This window comes from Anabrus simplex, chromosome 7 (genome assembly GCF_040414725.1).
Source record: "Anabrus simplex isolate iqAnaSimp1 chromosome 7, ASM4041472v1, whole genome shotgun sequence".
In the NCBI taxonomy this organism is placed as follows: domain Eukaryota; kingdom Metazoa; phylum Arthropoda; class Insecta; order Orthoptera; family Tettigoniidae; genus Anabrus; species Anabrus simplex.
In genome coordinates this window covers 286,871,652-286,889,606 of record NC_090271.1, presented here as the reverse complement: position 1 = coordinate 286,889,606, position 17,955 = coordinate 286,871,652, and the positions used below count along the sequence as shown (strand labels likewise).

At 38.2% G+C, this 17,955-nt stretch overlaps 1 protein-coding gene across 4 annotated transcripts in view; it reads left to right on the top strand.

Annotated features, from left to right (window-relative positions):
* Positions 1–17,955, top strand: part of LOC136877569 (serine-rich adhesin for platelets) — a 467,126-nt gene that overhangs the window by 364,239 nt on the left and 84,932 nt on the right. For 3 of the 4 annotated variants that reach the window (XM_067151717.2, XM_067151715.2, XM_067151716.2), the window contains 2 exons: positions 6,600–6,700; positions 6,827–6,896. The exons of the other annotated variant lie outside the window; for it this stretch is intronic. In XM_067151717.2, the coding sequence (XP_067007818.2) occupies positions 6,600–6,700; positions 6,827–6,896 (171 nt within the window). The remainder of the gene's footprint in view (positions 1–6,599; positions 6,701–6,826; positions 6,897–17,955) is intronic. 4 annotated transcript variants of the gene reach the window in all.

Below are 17,955 nucleotides of genomic sequence, written 5' to 3'. Positions count from 1 at the left end.
TCGAAGACGAATAGATTTATAGAAGCAAACTGCCAGTTCCCGGTGATCAGCGTGGCACACTCAAGGTCATGCGCTGTAGTTTCCATGCTGTCAAGAAGGGTATCCGATTCTATTTCAGGATGTCCACCACTAGTGGGAAACCCAGCTTTCAGAAAGCAGTTACGAATTGTTGGGGCCGTGACGTTTGTCCATGCATTGGTTATCCACAAAATTGCTTGGAGAACATTCAGCCCCTTTGTCAGTGTTTGAAGGGTTACTTCATTCCCGTTAAGCTCTGATACTATGTGGTTCATCACTAACTGTCTTTACATAACCTTGAAATTCTGGATCACTCCTTGGTCAAGCGGCTGTAAGCTCTGATACTATGTGGTTCATCACTAACTGTCTTTACATAACCTTGAAATTCTGGATCACTCCTTGGTCAAGCGGCTGAGAAACTGATGTTAACATTTGGTGGGAAAAAGACGATCTTCACATTTTGCAACTTAATTGTATCCGGATGTGATGCTGGATTATCGAGGAATAATAACGCTTTTCGCTCCTGGCGTATCATTTTTTCTGTCCAGTTGTCCTAGCCACTCTGTCATTAATTCTCTGGTCATCCATGCTTTCCTATTCGCTTTCCATTCAGTGCCAAACTTCGTAACGTCCATATTCTTAAAACACCTTGGTTTTGCAGCTTTTCCTATAACAAGGGGCTCATCCCGCTCTCCACTCATACTTGCACATATTAAGACTGTAAGACGTTCTTTCGTAATTTTTCCACCAGTACAACGATTTCCTTTGAAACACAAAGTTTTGTCAGGTAAAGCACGGAAAAATAATCCAGTTTCTTCGGCATTCAAAATATTTTTCGGAGCATACCTGTCATACCCGAGTATTTTTTCTTGCCAGTTTTCAGAAATCTCCATATTAACACTGGATGATTCTCCGTAAATCACTCTGAGGTTGATACCATGTTGCTTTCTGAATCTTTCTAGCCAGCCATTCGAGGCTTTGAAATCTCCAATACCTAATTCTGTCGCGAATTCTAACGCTTTTGCTTGTATCATTGGTCCTGACACAGGGACATTCTGACTTCTTATTTTAGCGAACCACTCTAGCGTTGCCTTCTCAATGAAAGCTCCACTACCACTTTGAAACAGTTTAATGCGCTGTTCGTTGCCATTTAAATGCCGTTCTTTCACTAGTTCCCCTTGCTTTTTCACAATTTTAGCTGCCTGTGTCTTTCCAATCTTAAACACTTCGGACAGTTTACGCACACCACACTTCTCACGTTTATGATAGTCAGTTATGCCTACCTTTTCTTTTAAAGTTAAAATCTTCTTCGGAGCCATGTTTACACCTAGTTACTAATGTAAAATTGAACGCATCAAAAACCCACGAGTCAATGAAAAGTAACCTGACAGTGAAGGTGCGAATTTCAGCGCTGTCGAGCATGTCAGATCACACAACTTCCGGAAGTGATAGCGTAGCTTAGTGCTGCCTTCCAAAAATGTGTACAGTCTAGATCAAAAGTTATGGTGTCTGCGATTCTTGGAAGTACCGGCTGTACAAAAAGTAAGCGAATACATACGTACAAGACACAAATACAGAATTTTTTGAAAAAGAAAGTGTCTGTTAGTAGAGGTTTAAATGGAGTTTCTCGTGGCTGTGGTGTGTCCGCGGCCGTATAAGAGGGGTAAATTAATCATACACAACACGACATTTAATTACGGACCTAGAAAATCGTCTGCCAATGAGGGGTGTCCGCCGGTGAGAGGTGTCCGTTAAGGCAGGTTTTACTGTACTACAAAAACTTCCTGACATGCATTTATATTAATTAGAGTATGATCTAAAAGATTAATATTTTTAAAAAATTGAATGAAAAATAACTTAAAGCACTTTTACCAAGCATTTAAAAAAAATCTCCTTTCTATTGAATATATTTTGTTACCTTTCGAGTTTTGGCATACACATATTTCAATTAATATGCATATAGCCTACTCGTATTACAAAAGTAACTTTTCCCTCCCACATCTTTGTTGCTCATCTCCAGTACAGTAATAAAACTCGACCTTCTCAATATCTTGGTTTTTATTAAAAATTTAAAACACAAAACAACCAAAAGGTTTTATCCAATATTTTATTTTAGTTTAAGGAAAAAATACACTTTCAGAACTAAGAAAGACAAGGTTACAGTGCCAAAACGTATAAATATCCAAAAATATCTGGACATCCATTTACCTTTTTTTTTTTAAGTTTTGAAGGATCATTATTGTTCCTGATTTCAATTTAAGGTATCAGATACCTGTGTTTCAGTCCTTGTTTGTCCAACACTTTATCAACACATCAAAAAGTGTTGTACAAAGCTCAAAAACTGAAAATACCCTCATTTCGGGTATTTAAATGATACTGGGTATATACCCAGGCAAATACCCTATTTATCTTTACTTTCCCACTGGGTATTTACCCAGCCCACATCGCTAGGGTTAAGGTGAGCCTTCGCCCGATCATTCAATGATTTGATTTTATGATTACTCAAAGTTGGCTGAACTTACAGACCTAGCAATGTCTCATGATTCACCGACAGGTAATTCCGGAGAGAATAAAACAAAAATGAAGAAAATCGGTCCAGTAGAACGGATGGATGGATTTGCCAAAGCTGTATTTAGTAAACTCTTTTAATATATAGATTATTGCAGCGGTGGCATTAGAAGGTCTTGGAACAACCTCCGCACTCACGAGACATGAGTCCTTGTGACTTTGACCCGTTTCCGAACTTGAAGGAACCCCACCGAGGCCACTGATTTCCTGACGTGGCATCTGTACTCCGCGCAGTAGGATGTTCCGTCGCTGTCATCAGCAGAGAACGGCTTCCCGACATTGAGCAAACAGTAATAGACTTTGTGGGTGACTATATTGAAGGAACATAATGCAGTTGTACTTGTTAGTTCATTAAATGTTGCATTTTGGGCTGTCATCAGCAGAGAACGCCTTCCAACGGTCCCTTACGGCTTCCCGACATTGAGCAAACAGTAATAGACTTTGTGGGTGACTACATTGAAGGAACATAATGCAGTTGTACTTGTTAGTTCATTAAATGTTGCATTTTATCAATATGGCCACTACTTTATTTACAGCCCTCATACTTATAGCGAAGTTAGAAACCTGCTTTACTGATATTCCATTCTGCTAACAATATTTTGATCACATTTGGCTATCATTTGAGAGAATCTTACCATATTAATTGGGACTGTGGAAGGAATAAAATTAAAATATGATCTCAATGTACAAGTAGGCATAGGATTGATTTTGTTAGGACTGGTAACAACCTGCTACAGGAGAAACAAAAAAAAGAAGGTATGAAATATCAAACCATCTGAATTCAGAAGTGGAGGAGTAGAATTTTTCATCAGGAAAGAATTGAGGAGTGCCTATTCAAAAGGCACTATTTTCACCCTAAGAAAGTTGTGGGAAAATGCAAAGAAATGCAATAAGAGGTACGTGGAATGTACTCGTGATCGGGTATGGTACAGCATTTAAGGAATTACATCTTTCTGGTTTGGATTGCTCATGGCATTCAATAGTATTCAACTACTGCAATACATGTGGATGAAATACTAAAGAAAATTGACCGGGCGAGTTGGCCGTGCAGTTAGAAGCGCTCAGCTGTGAGCTCGCATCCAGGAGATAGTGGGTTTGAACCCCACTGTCGGCAGTCCTGAAGATGGTTTTCCGTGGTTTCCCATTATCATACCCACCAAATGCTGGGGCTGTACCTTAATTAAGGCCACGGCCGCTTCCTTCCCATTCCTAGGCTTTTCCTGTCCCATCGTCGCCATAAGACCTATCTGTGTCAGTGCAATGTAAAACAAATAGCAAAAGTAAATAAAAAATTGAAGTGGGAATAGCACCTTTTGAACACACACTCCTCAATTATTTAAATTGCTGATTTGTATTGACCTAATGGACAGTTGCTAGAATTAAGACATACTGATATACTGGCCATTTGAAGGAATAAATGAGAATTATTCGGTGAGACTAATTAATATCCTAGAATAATTTAACAATAAAGATTCATAAAATGAATGAAATAGCAGTGTGAGTACTCACAGATGATTTTAAAGGTAACATCCGAGGGGGTAAAAGATAGGTGTAGGGGAAGATATGGAGGATTACAGGAATAGGAAATACTAAAATTAAGTAGGAAAGGATTATCAGTTGCAGATACAAATTTATTCTTAAAGCACAGGGTTATTCACTGCAATACTTAAAGGGGTAGGGATTTTAAATCAATAATATATCACAGCTGTGACACCAGGAATTCTGTAAGGCAAGTGTGTGTAAAAGCATTTTTCAATAAAACAATAACTACGTTCTGATCTATAATAAACTTTATATTGTTCATCCTGGTAGGAATACAATAGTGTATACAGTATCTGAATGGAATTGTCATCAAAGTAGCATCAAATATTCAAGAGTATATTCTGTTGCCAGGAAGCATACTGTTGCAGAATTGGAATGAGTAAAATCAAGCAGAAAAAGCATTAAATGTTTGTAGGAGTGTCTGGCTTTTTGGCTGAATGGTCAGCATAGTAGCCTTTGGTTCAGAGGGCTCTCAGCTCGAATCCTATCCGGAATGGGGATTTTTACTGTTTTGGTCATTCCTGTAGCTCAGGGACTAGATGTTCGTGTTCATCTTAATGCTCTTCTCTTCACCTACATTCAACACACTACCACTGCCGATCTCAACAGAAATACAGAATAGTAAATACATCTGTCCACATGAGGTTAGATTCAGGAAGGGCAGAAAGGCAATCTAGGCAAAAGCCACGTTAAGTGCTGCCTCAGTAAAATTGAGAAAAGATGATGATTTATGGGGATTTTATAAATATATAAGAAATATTTAGTTACACAATAGAGAAAAATTTTAGTGTGTTACAGAAGTGTACAAACTGCAGAAAAGGGGAAAATAAACACGAATTTGGATAAATCAAGTCCTGGTAGATCCAATTAAACACGGATGTGTTGAAAGAGATCCCGATGTAAACACAAATGAAAACCTTTCTTGAAATTTTCCAGATTTTAAAATTGAAAGATATGAGAAGGGCAAAATCAAATGGAATGGTGAAGTAAAATGGCATGGCAAGAATGAAATCATCCTTGTTATTGTGGCCTGGGTGTGATTTGTGAGCTTCCTCCATCTCTGTCGGTCTAGAAAGATCGTCTCATCTTTAACCTTCGTCCATTTTATTCCTCTGTTTATCATATTCCCTTTAACTTCAACCACCTTCTCCTAGGTCTTTCCCTTGGTGTGGTGCCCTCTACATCTCTGTCATGCTATTCTGTCACAGAATAATAGCTTGGAGTATGTGCAAGGAATCTTCTGACTGATTGAAAGCAGTAATCATGCGAGGAATAGAACATTTTGTGACATTATAGGTACTTCTTTGGCCAGTATTCTTAGCAAAGTGTTTGAACATTGTGGAAAAGGGAGTACAGTCATTCATCAGAACATCTTGGATAAGGGTAACTGGACCAAATTCCTTGTGGGTATCACGTTACTTTAGAAAATGTGTGAATTAAAGGACAGTTGCGCTTCTTTTAAATAATGAGTTGTAAAATGTTGGGAGTGGCTTATCCCAGAATACTCCTAACATAATTTTGGATGAACAAATTTATTATTTATTTTAATTTTTTAGCCAACATAGGACTTTTTTTGCTATTTGCTTTACGTCGCTTCGACACAGATAGGTCTTATGGCGACAATAGGACAGGAAGGGCCTAGGAGTGAGAAGGAAGCATCCGTAGCCTTGATTAAGGTACAACCCCAGCATTTGCCTGGTGTGAAAATGGGAAACCACAGAAAACCATTTTCAAGGCGCCGACAGTGGAGCTCGAACCCACTATCTTCCAAATACTGGATACTGGCCGCACTTAAGCGACTGCAGCTATCGAGCTCGGTCAACGTAGGACTACTTAGTCAGGTTTATGAAGTTTTTTCTTCTCTTTGTTAGTCATTAGTGTGCCTCCGTGGCTCAGGCAGCAGCGTGCCGGCCTCTCATCGCTGGGTTCCATGGTTCAAATCCTGGTCACTCCATGTGAGATTTTTGCTGGACAAAGCGGAGGTGGGACAAGTTTTTCTCCGGGTACTCCAGTTTTCCCCTGCCATAATTCATTCCAGCAACACTCTCCAATATCATTTCATTTCATCTGTCGTTCATTAATCATTGCCCCAGAGGAGTGCAACAGGCTTTGACAGCCGGCACAATTCCGAACCTCGCCACTAGATGGGGCTTCATTCATTTCATTCCTGACCCGGTCGAATGACTGGAAACAGGCTGATGATTTTCATTTTAATTCTTTGTTAGTCATTGACAATACCTCATCATAGCATGGATGAAACGTTGATATTTAAATATTACAAATAAGTTGAATCATTGTTCACCACGAATTCTGAAAATAAATTTGAAACACAACCTGAATGTTTATTTATTTAATTTATAGTGACCAGGGGAAAAGAGTCTCTAATATGAACTCCCTGAGGTCAAACAACAGAATAGGTCTGCAGTTTGGAAATATTGTTCATAAGAAATAGCATTTCTCTCTCTTTCCAGGCAGGTGTTAAGTTTAATGGTGGAGAGTTTAACACAGTTCTTTGAAGAAAATGGCTTATCCCATAATACCCCTCATGCTGTTCTGGATGAACAGATTTACAGTACGTATATTTTTCCATATTTATGTGGTATTAATCTAAACTGAACAAAAGATAACAGCATAGATAGATTGGATACATGAAATATGTTTCCTATTACTAAAAAGCATTCTCCGTGTCCTTTTCCAGATTTGTATGTTCTTCTTCAACTGGCTCTAGAGCTAACCGATCTCTTGCTGGCTCAGCTTGTCTCAACGAGGTAAATATATGCATGAGCCCATCAGGATAAAACAATGAAAGTTTGATTCTATTTTAATTGAATATATTCAGTATTTAGCCATGTTATTCACAAATTGTTGAGATGTACCATTATTTGATGTAAAGAATTATTAATTTTTCCCATACTATTCATTTTTACTGCTTCTGATAAGCTGCACTTCATATTCTTACGGCTTTTCTCCCTCATCTTGTCCCATAAGAACCCATATGCCATTGTTAAATGTTGTTATGCGTTATCTTTTTTCTTTTAGTTAGGGTTAGAGCATTCATTTTTATTTGGTATTTTGCCGTATTAGTCATAGGCTTGACATATGCCGAGATTATGTCTTGAATTAGCAATACATTAGTTAGAATATTTGCTATTGGACTTCGAATTCCACTGTCTAATTATCACAAACTACCAGGCAATTACCAGAACACTTGCCATGCTATATTCCAAGTGTGAATTAGGGAACCATTGTTAATCAGAAAAATGATCCAATTTTATTATTACCATAGTGTGATAGTTTCCATACAGTGATGTGTATTCATGAAGAATACTTCTTTCTTAAGCTTTCATTTTAAATTTTTAACACTGGGCCCATCTCCAATAAATTATGAAAAAGAAAATAGTTCCATCCTTCACATTCCCCTGAAACCCCAAATCCATTATACTGAATCAAAAACATTCCCACAGTCTTCCTCTCTTGTTATTTCATATGTAACTTAGCAGTTACAGTTAAGTAAAGTAGTAGAATATTGATAATAATTCATTAAAATTAGAAAGACATGTAGGAAGATCATGATAGGGTAGCTTGGGCAAAATGAGCAACAGAAAGGAAGGATGAGGGCAAACACATATACACAAAAGGACAAACTCTACATTTTCACATATTGCTGTCTTCATTGATGGGAAAGCTGTGTGAAAGCCAAGTTACATAGTTGCTGGTTTCTCACCATAGTGGCTGTGGTTTGAATCTCAATGCTCATGGGAGTTTTGAAATGAAAAGTCTCTCCCTGTAGTTCATTTAGGACCTAGGAAAGGATTTCTTTCCCCAACTAGAATGTGAATCCTCCTCTCTGGCCAGAAATATCAGCAGTACAGCCAAGTCAGTCATAAAACGTTACCTCGTGAAGTCATGGGCACAGATACCGTAAATGTTCAACAGGTTTTTCCAGGTTGAACTACAGTCTTGAACAGTTCTCTTTTCGGTTAACTCCATCAATTATTCATATGTCTTTTTCTCATCTGTCCAGTGGTCCTCCTTTTGGTTGCTGACACCACTTTACCACCAGCTTTGTCTATCTGTCCTCCTTTCGTCGGGCAACATGGCTGGTCCACTACCATTTTGAGGAGGGAGGCTGTTCTCTCCAGGTTGTCATAAATTTTTGTAACAGATATGACGACTGCCTCTTCCTGTCTTATGAAACCTAGCATGCCAAGATGAGTGGCTCAGACGGTTGAGGCACTGGCCTTCTGACCCCCAACTTGGCAGGTTCGATCCTGACTCAGTTCAGTGGTATTTGAAGGGGCTGAAATACGTCAGCCTCATGTCGGTAGATTTACTGGTTTGTAAAAGATCTCCTGTGGGACACAATTCCGGCACCTCAGCATCTCCGAAAACCATCAAAAAGTAGTTAGTGGGACGTAAAAATCATTAAAACTAGTATTGACATTTCCATACCTCTTTCGGCTCTTTTAGGTTTCTCTTTTGAAAATTCAATTTTTGTGTCCAGGTTTTATATTATTTATATATTTATATTATTATATTATTAATAGAAATGGAACAGATAAATGTATGAAAAGAATTAGGAAGTCAGATAAGAATACAGTGGAACCTCGATTCTCCATTTTTGAAGGGACCTCGGGAGAAAAAGTACAATATGCGAAACAGAAAATCCAGGAATGGATTAAAATCATCAACAGTTTGGCAAAACATCACAATAATGAAATATGTGGAATGATAGCCTTACAAATCCCTGCATAAATGAAATAAGTTATAAAGTCTCAAGACTTTAAATTCATTTTTATTGCAGCAACTATGTCAGTTTACCATGAACATTTCCTTTCAGGTCTGTAGCTTTGATCAGCCAAGTTGCCAAAAAATAAACTCCATAACACCAAGCAATATATTGATCACATGTAGTTTTTTTAGTTCTGTAATCTAATAAACTACAGCAGTTGTTAAGACAGAGGCACAGCTCAGAATGCCTGGTTCAGAGTAAGAAAATGGAAGTTGAGGAGCTAGAGAAGAAAGAAAGAAAGAAAAAGAAAAATTCTTAGGAAGATCCTAGGATCAGTTAAGGGAAAGACTGTACTTGCTGAAAGAGGGAAAGTGGTCTGCACAATCTTGCAGAGAAGACTAGACACAATGCGCAAGAAAAGATTGAAATTTTTAGAACAAAAAATAATTTTTCAACTAGCCTACATCACCAAAGTAAAGATGACCACAAAATTAGCTCAGGAAAGATATGGAAAAAGATGGGATCCGTACAGATGAGATCTGGAATCGAGTAGTGTTTCAAACTAAGGTTGGTGACTTCCAGTGGTTTCCAGGAACAACAATCAAAGGCCAAGACCAGCTGGTCAGAAGTAAGGAGGAGGAATCTCAGTGGGAGTATGAATCATTTCTGGGAGGAGGAGAAGAAAAGATGAACTGGTAAACCAGTTTCCCGTGGTCAAAAAGTAGAGCAAAATCGAAGGAAAAGGAGGAGAAGAAGAAGAAAATAAATCACATACGATACAAGAGCGCCCAACATGGTGGCAAAATCTATTGTTTTTTAAAAATCTTCCCTTTTTATTAGGTCACTGGTATATTATGTAAGTTTTTGTAAGTCTTGTACCGCATAAATTACCATTAGCCTATTCAACTATTAAAGGTTATGTTGTATTCGAGAATATAGTTTTGAATGCAAATATCGATTCTTACAAGTTCTCGAATGTATTATATTTGATTCTACCCATCACAAATTGGAAGGGGGAAAAAAAATTAAAAATCAAGAAACGTTGGTTTATTCATGACCTTCAGTGTCGGGCTGAGCAGCTTGGATGGTAGAGCACTGGTCTTCTGAGCTCAACGTGGTGGTTTCAATCTTAGCTCAATCCGGTGATATTTGAAGATGCTCTAATACATCAGCCTCATGTTAAGTGGAATTACCGGCACATAAAATAACTCCTGTGGGACAATATTCCGGCACCTCAACTTCTCTGAAAAAGTAGTTACTGGGATGTAAAAACCAATAACATTATTATGACCTTGAGCTCGGCTGTGAAGTGTGTTGGAATACTCGCTGTACAAGCCAGTAAAGGTGAGAAATGATACAAACTTAAGCCTGAAAGAAGTGCCGGAAACCTGCTTGGTGATACAGTCATAAAAGGTCTGGCAAAAATGAACTTTTAATTAACCTGGCACATAACGTAGATTTTTTACAGGTATGAATATTCGATGAAACTCGTTCTGTCTTCAAGTAGAGCTGTTGGAATACACTCTTTCTTCTTCCAACTGTCATGGCCACTATGCTTTATGACGTCCGTGGTTTCCCTAATCAATACCAGGCGAATATGATGTGCAAAGATGGCCCTGTAAGGAAGTTCACCGCCGATCGCTTTTCCGGTACTTACTCTATCTACCACAGCAGTGGGACATTGACTTGAAGATGCATAAGTATGACATCCGTTTCTTCACCCTTGTTATTTGATTATCAGTATAGGTAGTAAGTTTTTGTAAGTCTTGGACCGCATAAATTACCATTAGGCAGGCCTACTAAACTTTTCAAGATTATCTTGTACTCGAGAATATGGTTTTGAACGCAAGTATCAATTCTCAAAAGTTCTCAAATGCATTATATTATCTTCTGCAAGTCTTGAAAAATGCTTGATTAAGGATTTAACGTTTATGGGGCCAAAATTGCTGAGCGGTTGATGCGGGAAATCATTCCTTAATGAAACTGATAATGTGGGATTTTTAATGCATGATTCAATTAGGATGCATGCAGTACCACATAATATGAATTAATAATCTGAGAAAATGCTGTTTCTGTGAACAGATAATCAAGGTTCCGCTGTATGTGCAAAGAACACGATGACAGGCTAGTGTGCGTGGAAAGGAAGAGAAAAAGACTAACGTGAAAAGAAACGTACAAGGACAAACTCATATCTTGCACATACTGTCTTCTTCATACATAGCTTCTTCTTTCATTAATCCCAGTTCTGCCAGTTCCCTTTCTTCTTAACCCCTGACAAGCTCATTTCTATATTTCTCAACCTCTTCAGGAAGATGAGTCATGATAATTCTCTGTGGGAAGTGCAGGAATATGAAGTTTGTCTGTCCCCCTCCTTTGTGTTGCTCCCTTTATCCACAAGTAGCCTGTCATTATGTTCTTACCCAACCTTCCTAGCTTTCCTGCATTCGATCATGTGTATTTCTATGCTCATTTGTTGCATTCCTATTGTGTTGATGATGAACACAGAACGTATTAAAAATGTACATTTCTGGAAAAGAGGTTGCTAGAAGAACTGATATAAAAATCCTACATATTCATCATGCATTTGCTTATTTTTTTAAAACACCTATTTGAAGAAAATAAACCTATTAAACTAAATTTAAACAAGCACAAAGACTTACCTGGCCAACCTATAAAAAAAAATCTCTTTCGATAAACGCTAAGCTGAAACACTATAATTCCATAGTTAAACCAGAGGCAACGTATGCTAGTGAAACTCTATTCATTAAATGTAAAATCTACAACAGACAAATTACAGAAAACTGAGAGAAGAATTCTTAGAACAATTATTAATAAAAAACACCAAGTTGATGGACAGTGGAGATTGTTGCGTAACAACATTGTCTATCGTGAATGTGAATCAATAATATCTACAATGCGTAAAAGAAGAATTTCCTTTTTCTGTCACATATCAAGATTACCAGACACCAGGGTATTGAAACAACTATTCGATTAATTTTTGAAGAATAAAATCAATAATAATTGGTTCAAAGAATTTCAGGATGATTTGGAAGAATTGGGTATAACTCGGCAACAAATCAAAGACAGAAAAGAGAAAAGTATTTTGAAGAACAAAAGCATAAGTCTCAATCTAAAAACAGTTGGAATGGAAACAATATACTATATCGGACGCACAAAGGGCTTCCACGTCGGAGAGGATGAAAAAGTTCTGGGAGAAGAAAATGAAGAAATTAACTCAATTGCATTGATTATAGTGCTCCAATGTGGGCATAAAATATGTAAATAATAATATAATAAATAAAGTCATGAGCAATTTGCCATTGTTTGCTCATAGCATAATCAGGAAGCTAAAATGTCAGATGTCTGTAAAATGTTTTTTTCCACTCTATATACTGTATTTGACCAAAATTGCAGACTATTCAGAATTAAATCATCTGCAATTGAATGTTGACAGATCTGAGATAATGAAAAATTAAAATGTCAGATGTCTTAAAGAAAGAATCACTCTAATTCCACCCGTTTGTCAATTGCAAGTGACTGCTTAAGTTAGCAATTTCTGTTTCCCTGCCTCTGCTTGGCATAGGGTATCATCTTTTTTTTTTTTTTTTTTTTTTTTTTTGTCATAAAATTTCCATTGTCAACAACACCAGCACTCTTTGATTTATTTGTGCATATACACTGAGTGGCACAAAAATGCAACACCCAATAAATGATGTGTAATTATTGTGTAATTATCTATTTAATCAAAGTGAAGCACTTCAGCCAATTTTTTAAGACAGGGTATGTTATTCGCATTGCTTTGCGAGCAAACAATGAAGTGTTGATTGTTTATTGCACCAGCCTCATTTGTTTTTTCCCGTGCAACCTAGAAAACACATCACTGGATGTAAGCCAATAATGTTTTCCTGCTCTTGTAGCGCTTATTGTTGTACCTTTAATTGTTCCCCTTTCAATCATACATGTTTATAGGATCTTTTTGTGATTGTCTCAATCACCTTTCTGGAGTAAACATGCTGTTAAGCCCTGAACAAGCTGCGAAAACTGTTGCTTTGGTAGAAGATGGTCGCAGCATGCATTACGTTGCAGAAATGTTGAGGACTACACCTTTCACGATTTCCAGAACCATACGAAGGTACAGGGAAACTGGAGGCTTTGCAAGGAGACCGGGATCAGGCCCGAGAAGAGGAACATCGGAAAGAGATGACCGCTTCTTACAACTTCAAGTTCTCCGCAACTGTCACACCACCGCCGTTGAAGCATGAAATCGACTCCACGAAGTTCGATAGGCCAATGTTAGTGAAAGAACTGTTCGAAGAAGGCTGAAAGAAGCCAATATTAAGTCCAAAAGACCTGCTAATGGTCCGGAACTCACCAGATAGCATCGTACAGCTCGACTACGTTTCGCAAGGGAACATCTTGGCTGGATAGTACAGCAATGGGATCAAGTGTTGTCCACCGATGAGTTGCGATTTGGACTCTGATCACCTGACAGAAGAGAGAAATTCTGGAGAAGACCAGGGGAAAGGTATTCGAATTCTCATTCAGGACGTCTTTTCAGGGTGGTTCTGTGATGATGTGGGCAGGAATCAATACAGCTGCAAGGACGGATTTGGTCTTTGTTGTGGGCAGGAATCAATACAGCTGCAAGGACAGATTTGGTCTATGTGCAGAATGGGAGCCTTACTGCACATCGGTATTTGGAGGAAATCCTTCTGGAGCATGTTGTGCCTTTCGCTCCATTTATTGGTGATGATTTTACACTAATGCACAATAATGCACGCCCACATGTTGCGAGAATTGTGCAAGAGTTCTTGAATGAAACAGGGATTCATGCTGTGGCTTGGCCTGCTCGAAGCCCTGATTTGAATCCTACTGAGCACGTTTGGGACCAACTGAGGAGAAGAGCTCACCAGGACTCTTCAGAGGCCCTATAGGACCTACGGAACGCCCTCCTGGAAGAATGAGAGATGATTCCTCAACAGGACATGACCGCATTAATCAGGAGCATGCCTGAAAGGTGAATGCCGTCATTGGTTCAAGAGGTAGCAATACATGCTTTTGAAGATGCGAACAGAGGAGAGGACCCCGAGATCGTCTCCGAGGTCTGTAAAGTGAAAGTGTGAAGTGTATAACATCAAGACATAAGAGCATTACTTTTATGAGCTTACTTGAAATGTGCATCTCTGGCTTAATTTGTTCAATTTGTGTATAATCGTCTTTTCTTTTCATTGTTAGACACTTAGATGGGATCATACCACAATATTCTGTCATAAGATAGTGGATTAGTGTCATAAAAGTGTCATAAATTTAAAATAAATTTCAGTATTTAAAGAAATTGAAGTGTTGCGTTTTTTGTGCCATATTGCATGTAACTCTTCATTACAGTGCTTGTTGTACAAATCTGAATTTGAAAACTTGTTACTTCATAAGAAGCAATGCTATTCATTGCAGAAGATTTTTCAGCTTGTGGGAAATTGTTTGATACCTGTTCTGTAATTCCAAAACATTAATTCTAAATGCTTGGTCATGATTTCATTCCACCTTAAGTTTTCATTAATACCATTCATAAATGAAATGTAGCTTTTGATGATGAGCATAGTGGAATCCCGTTAGTACATTTTTGAAGTGAGCCAAGGATTTGAACATCTTAGATTTTAAAAATGTGATACTGAAAACACAAAATGTACAGTATATGAACTTTGAATCTAACAATCGTACCTCATAGTGAAATACAAATATTTACACTGTTTTGAAATACATATGCATGATTGCTTTGTTGGTTTCAATTTTAAAATTGTACTGTCCACCTTGTTTAGTAAAGTCATTACATCATCATCAGCTTCGAAACTACACATACCGAGCTTGATAGCTGCAGTCGCTTAAGTGCGGCCAGTATTCGGGAGATAGTAGGTTCGAACCCCACTGTCAGCAGCCCTGAAAATGGTTTTCCGTGGTTTCCCATTTTCACACCAGGCAAATGCTGGGGCTGTACCTTAATTAAGGCCATGACCGCTTCCTTCTCACTCCTAGCCCTTTCCTGTCCCATCGTTGCCATAAGACCTATCTGTGTCGGTGCGACTTATAGCAACTAGCAAAAAAAAAAAAAAAAAAAAAAAAAAAAACTACACATACATCATTTCACTATATCAGTTACCTCCATCACTTTTGACACCATGGGAATTGGTTCAGGATCTGGCTCATCATCACTTTCATCCTGCACTGATGCTTCTTCTGCCGTATGTTCAGGTATTTCATCTATTGTCGTCATTTCATACACTGGAAGATTGCTATTTTGTGCCAGTCTTCACTCTTGCAAAACTTGTCTAGTGTGACGTCATCCCCGAGAATACGACAAAAGCCAGCTGCATTGAAGCAGTTCCAAATGGTGTTTTGCTGCACAGAATCCTAGGTAGCCTTAATGAAATGTATGGCATGTAAGATTTACCTTCTTCAAAAGCAGTTTTAATCAGTTTATTTTTACTAACAGTCGTATTTAAGGATGATGGAGGAATGTAACTTCTGCTCTGAATTCACACGCTTCATATTCGGATGACAATCGACTTCTTGAAGAATTTTTTCACAGTTTGTTATTTGCTACACTTCATTTCTCTCCATTGCAAACATATAGATAATGCCAAGATACAGTGCACCAACAACACTGTAAGGCAAGCTATCATCACTGAATGATTGGAAATAGGTAATCTTTGATGACACTAACAAGACCACAAATGCTACTAAACTGATAATGACCGGCAGAGTTGGCCATGTGGTTAGGGGCGCACGGCTGTGAGCTTGCATCCGGGAGATAGTGGGTTCGAATCCCACTGTCGGCAGCCCTGAAGATGCTTTTCCGTGCTTTCCCATTTTCACACCAGGAAAATGCTGGGGCTGTACCTTAATTAAGGCCACAGCCGCTTCCTCCCAACTCCTAGGCCTTTCCTATCCCATCGTCGCCATAAGACCTATCTGTGTCGGTGCGATGTAAAGCCTCTAGCAAGAACAAAATAATTGATAATGAGCTCTCGACTGCATTACTATGCCTAGCTAAAGCAATCATTTAACCTCAGCTGAAGTGACACGATCTGAACCAGCAGCACTTGAACATAGTTCAGAGATCAGCTGTTAAAAGTTTTCATTGTTGTTTGCAGTAACAGGAAGACTCATACAGTCCAGGTGGAAAGTTTTAAGATTCGTAGAACGTTTTGAGTAGTGATCCTGTTGAAATTGTTAGGGCTTTAACGTATTTCCACAGCTTCCCATATAATCCTAGACCTGTAATGTTTAGTGTGGGTAAGAGCTCAAACATTGTGGAACACGACTTCATGACCCGACAATAAGACGTGCTCAGCTACTGCTGACTTGTCTGGCTGGTTGGGACGGATATTTCTTTGGTGTTCCTTGATGCGAATCCCAATGGACCGGCGTGTTTGGCCAATGTATACCTTGGCGTAAGTACAGGGAAATTTGTACACCCCAGTGTGTAATAGTGTATTAATATAATTTATATTACATGTTACCTGGTGATGAGTATTTGATAGAACAAAAGCTTTCTATGAAAAAATCTCAAATATAATATTTGAGATTTGTCTGCCCACTGACACACCACATTCACGTGTTTACACTGGTATCTATCATTAGATGGACGAGAATAAGTTTGTGATTTGTACAGCTTTTTAAGACCACAGTGTCCTTCTTCTTCTTCTTCTTCTTCTTCTTCTTCTTCTTCTTCTTCTTCTTCTTCTTCTTCTTCTTCTTCTTCTTCTTCTTGTTTTACGACTGCATAGGATCACTTTAGTCAGTCCATCGTTCAGGTCTCTTTGAAGGGATTGTTCGAGCTTTGCAGTCCTCCCAGTACTTCTTCAGACGCTCCGATCTTTGTGCCCTTTCTTCGGTTGAAAATGTGCATGTTATGGATTTGTTTCACGTAAAGGTAAAGCAGAGGTTTGTATTCTTTATTTTTGTATTCAATTTTATCTTATTTGTGGTGTCTTCTGTTGTAAGGCTTATTTCCTTCAGTGTCCTTAATTGTATGCTTTATATTGATTTATAAAATTTTGAGATGATAAACCATTCTGAGAACAGCTCCACAATTTCTATAATCACCATTGTTTTCTGCAATAACAATTTATCTTATCATTAGGGTTTTGATGAATTTATTAATGATGAAAGAATGCTCAGTGCTGTCCACGACGATTTCTTCATTGTTAATAATTTAGTTTGAGTTGTCTACAATGTTGAAACAACATGTTATTCGTAGTTGTTAAGACTCTGCAGCATATTTTATTTGGGAGAAAAGATTGTTGTTCGGTCAAATTAAAAACATCTTTAATTGCTTTTGCAGAAAAATGTCACTATCCCTAATATTGTACATCTTAGATTCATAAAATTTGGTACAGAACATTATGTTCCTACAAGTAACCCTGGATATGAACAATTCCTTCATTTGTTAGTATTTCTCAAATATTTAAAAATATATACAGGGTAATTCATTCCCAAAAATAGTGGGTTTAACTGAGCTGAGGTCAGTGACATCTGATGGTGTTAAAATGTGAAAACTCTTTGTTCTTGGCTTCCACCACATTAAAGAACTCCTGTAGGAGTTTCTTCTGTCTCTTAAAATCTTCAGTATTTGAAGAGACAATAAGTAAACATCATCACCAGCTCCTTCTGTGAATCAGTGGTAGTGTCAGCCTACGGATCCCAAAATAACAGGCTCAAACCCAGCCAAAGCAGTCTGATTTTTGAAGGACAGAAAGAAGTCCTATCTAGACTCCATGTCGTCCTAGGTAAGCATGTACCGAGTGAGTGGCTGTACGGTTTGGGTTACATAGCTGTCAGCTGGCATTTGGTAGATAGTGGGTTCGAACCCCAGTATTGGTAGCTCTGAAGATGGTTGTCCGTAGTTTCCTATTCTCACATAAATGCTTCACCTTAATCAAGGCCACAGTCGATTCTTTCCCAGTCCTAGCCCTTTCCTATCCCGTTGTTGCCATAAGACCTATCTGTGTCGGTGCAAAGTAAAGCAAATTGTAAAGGTAAGCCTGTAAAAGATCTCTGCTGACATATTTGGTGTTTACCTGATAAAATTAATTAAA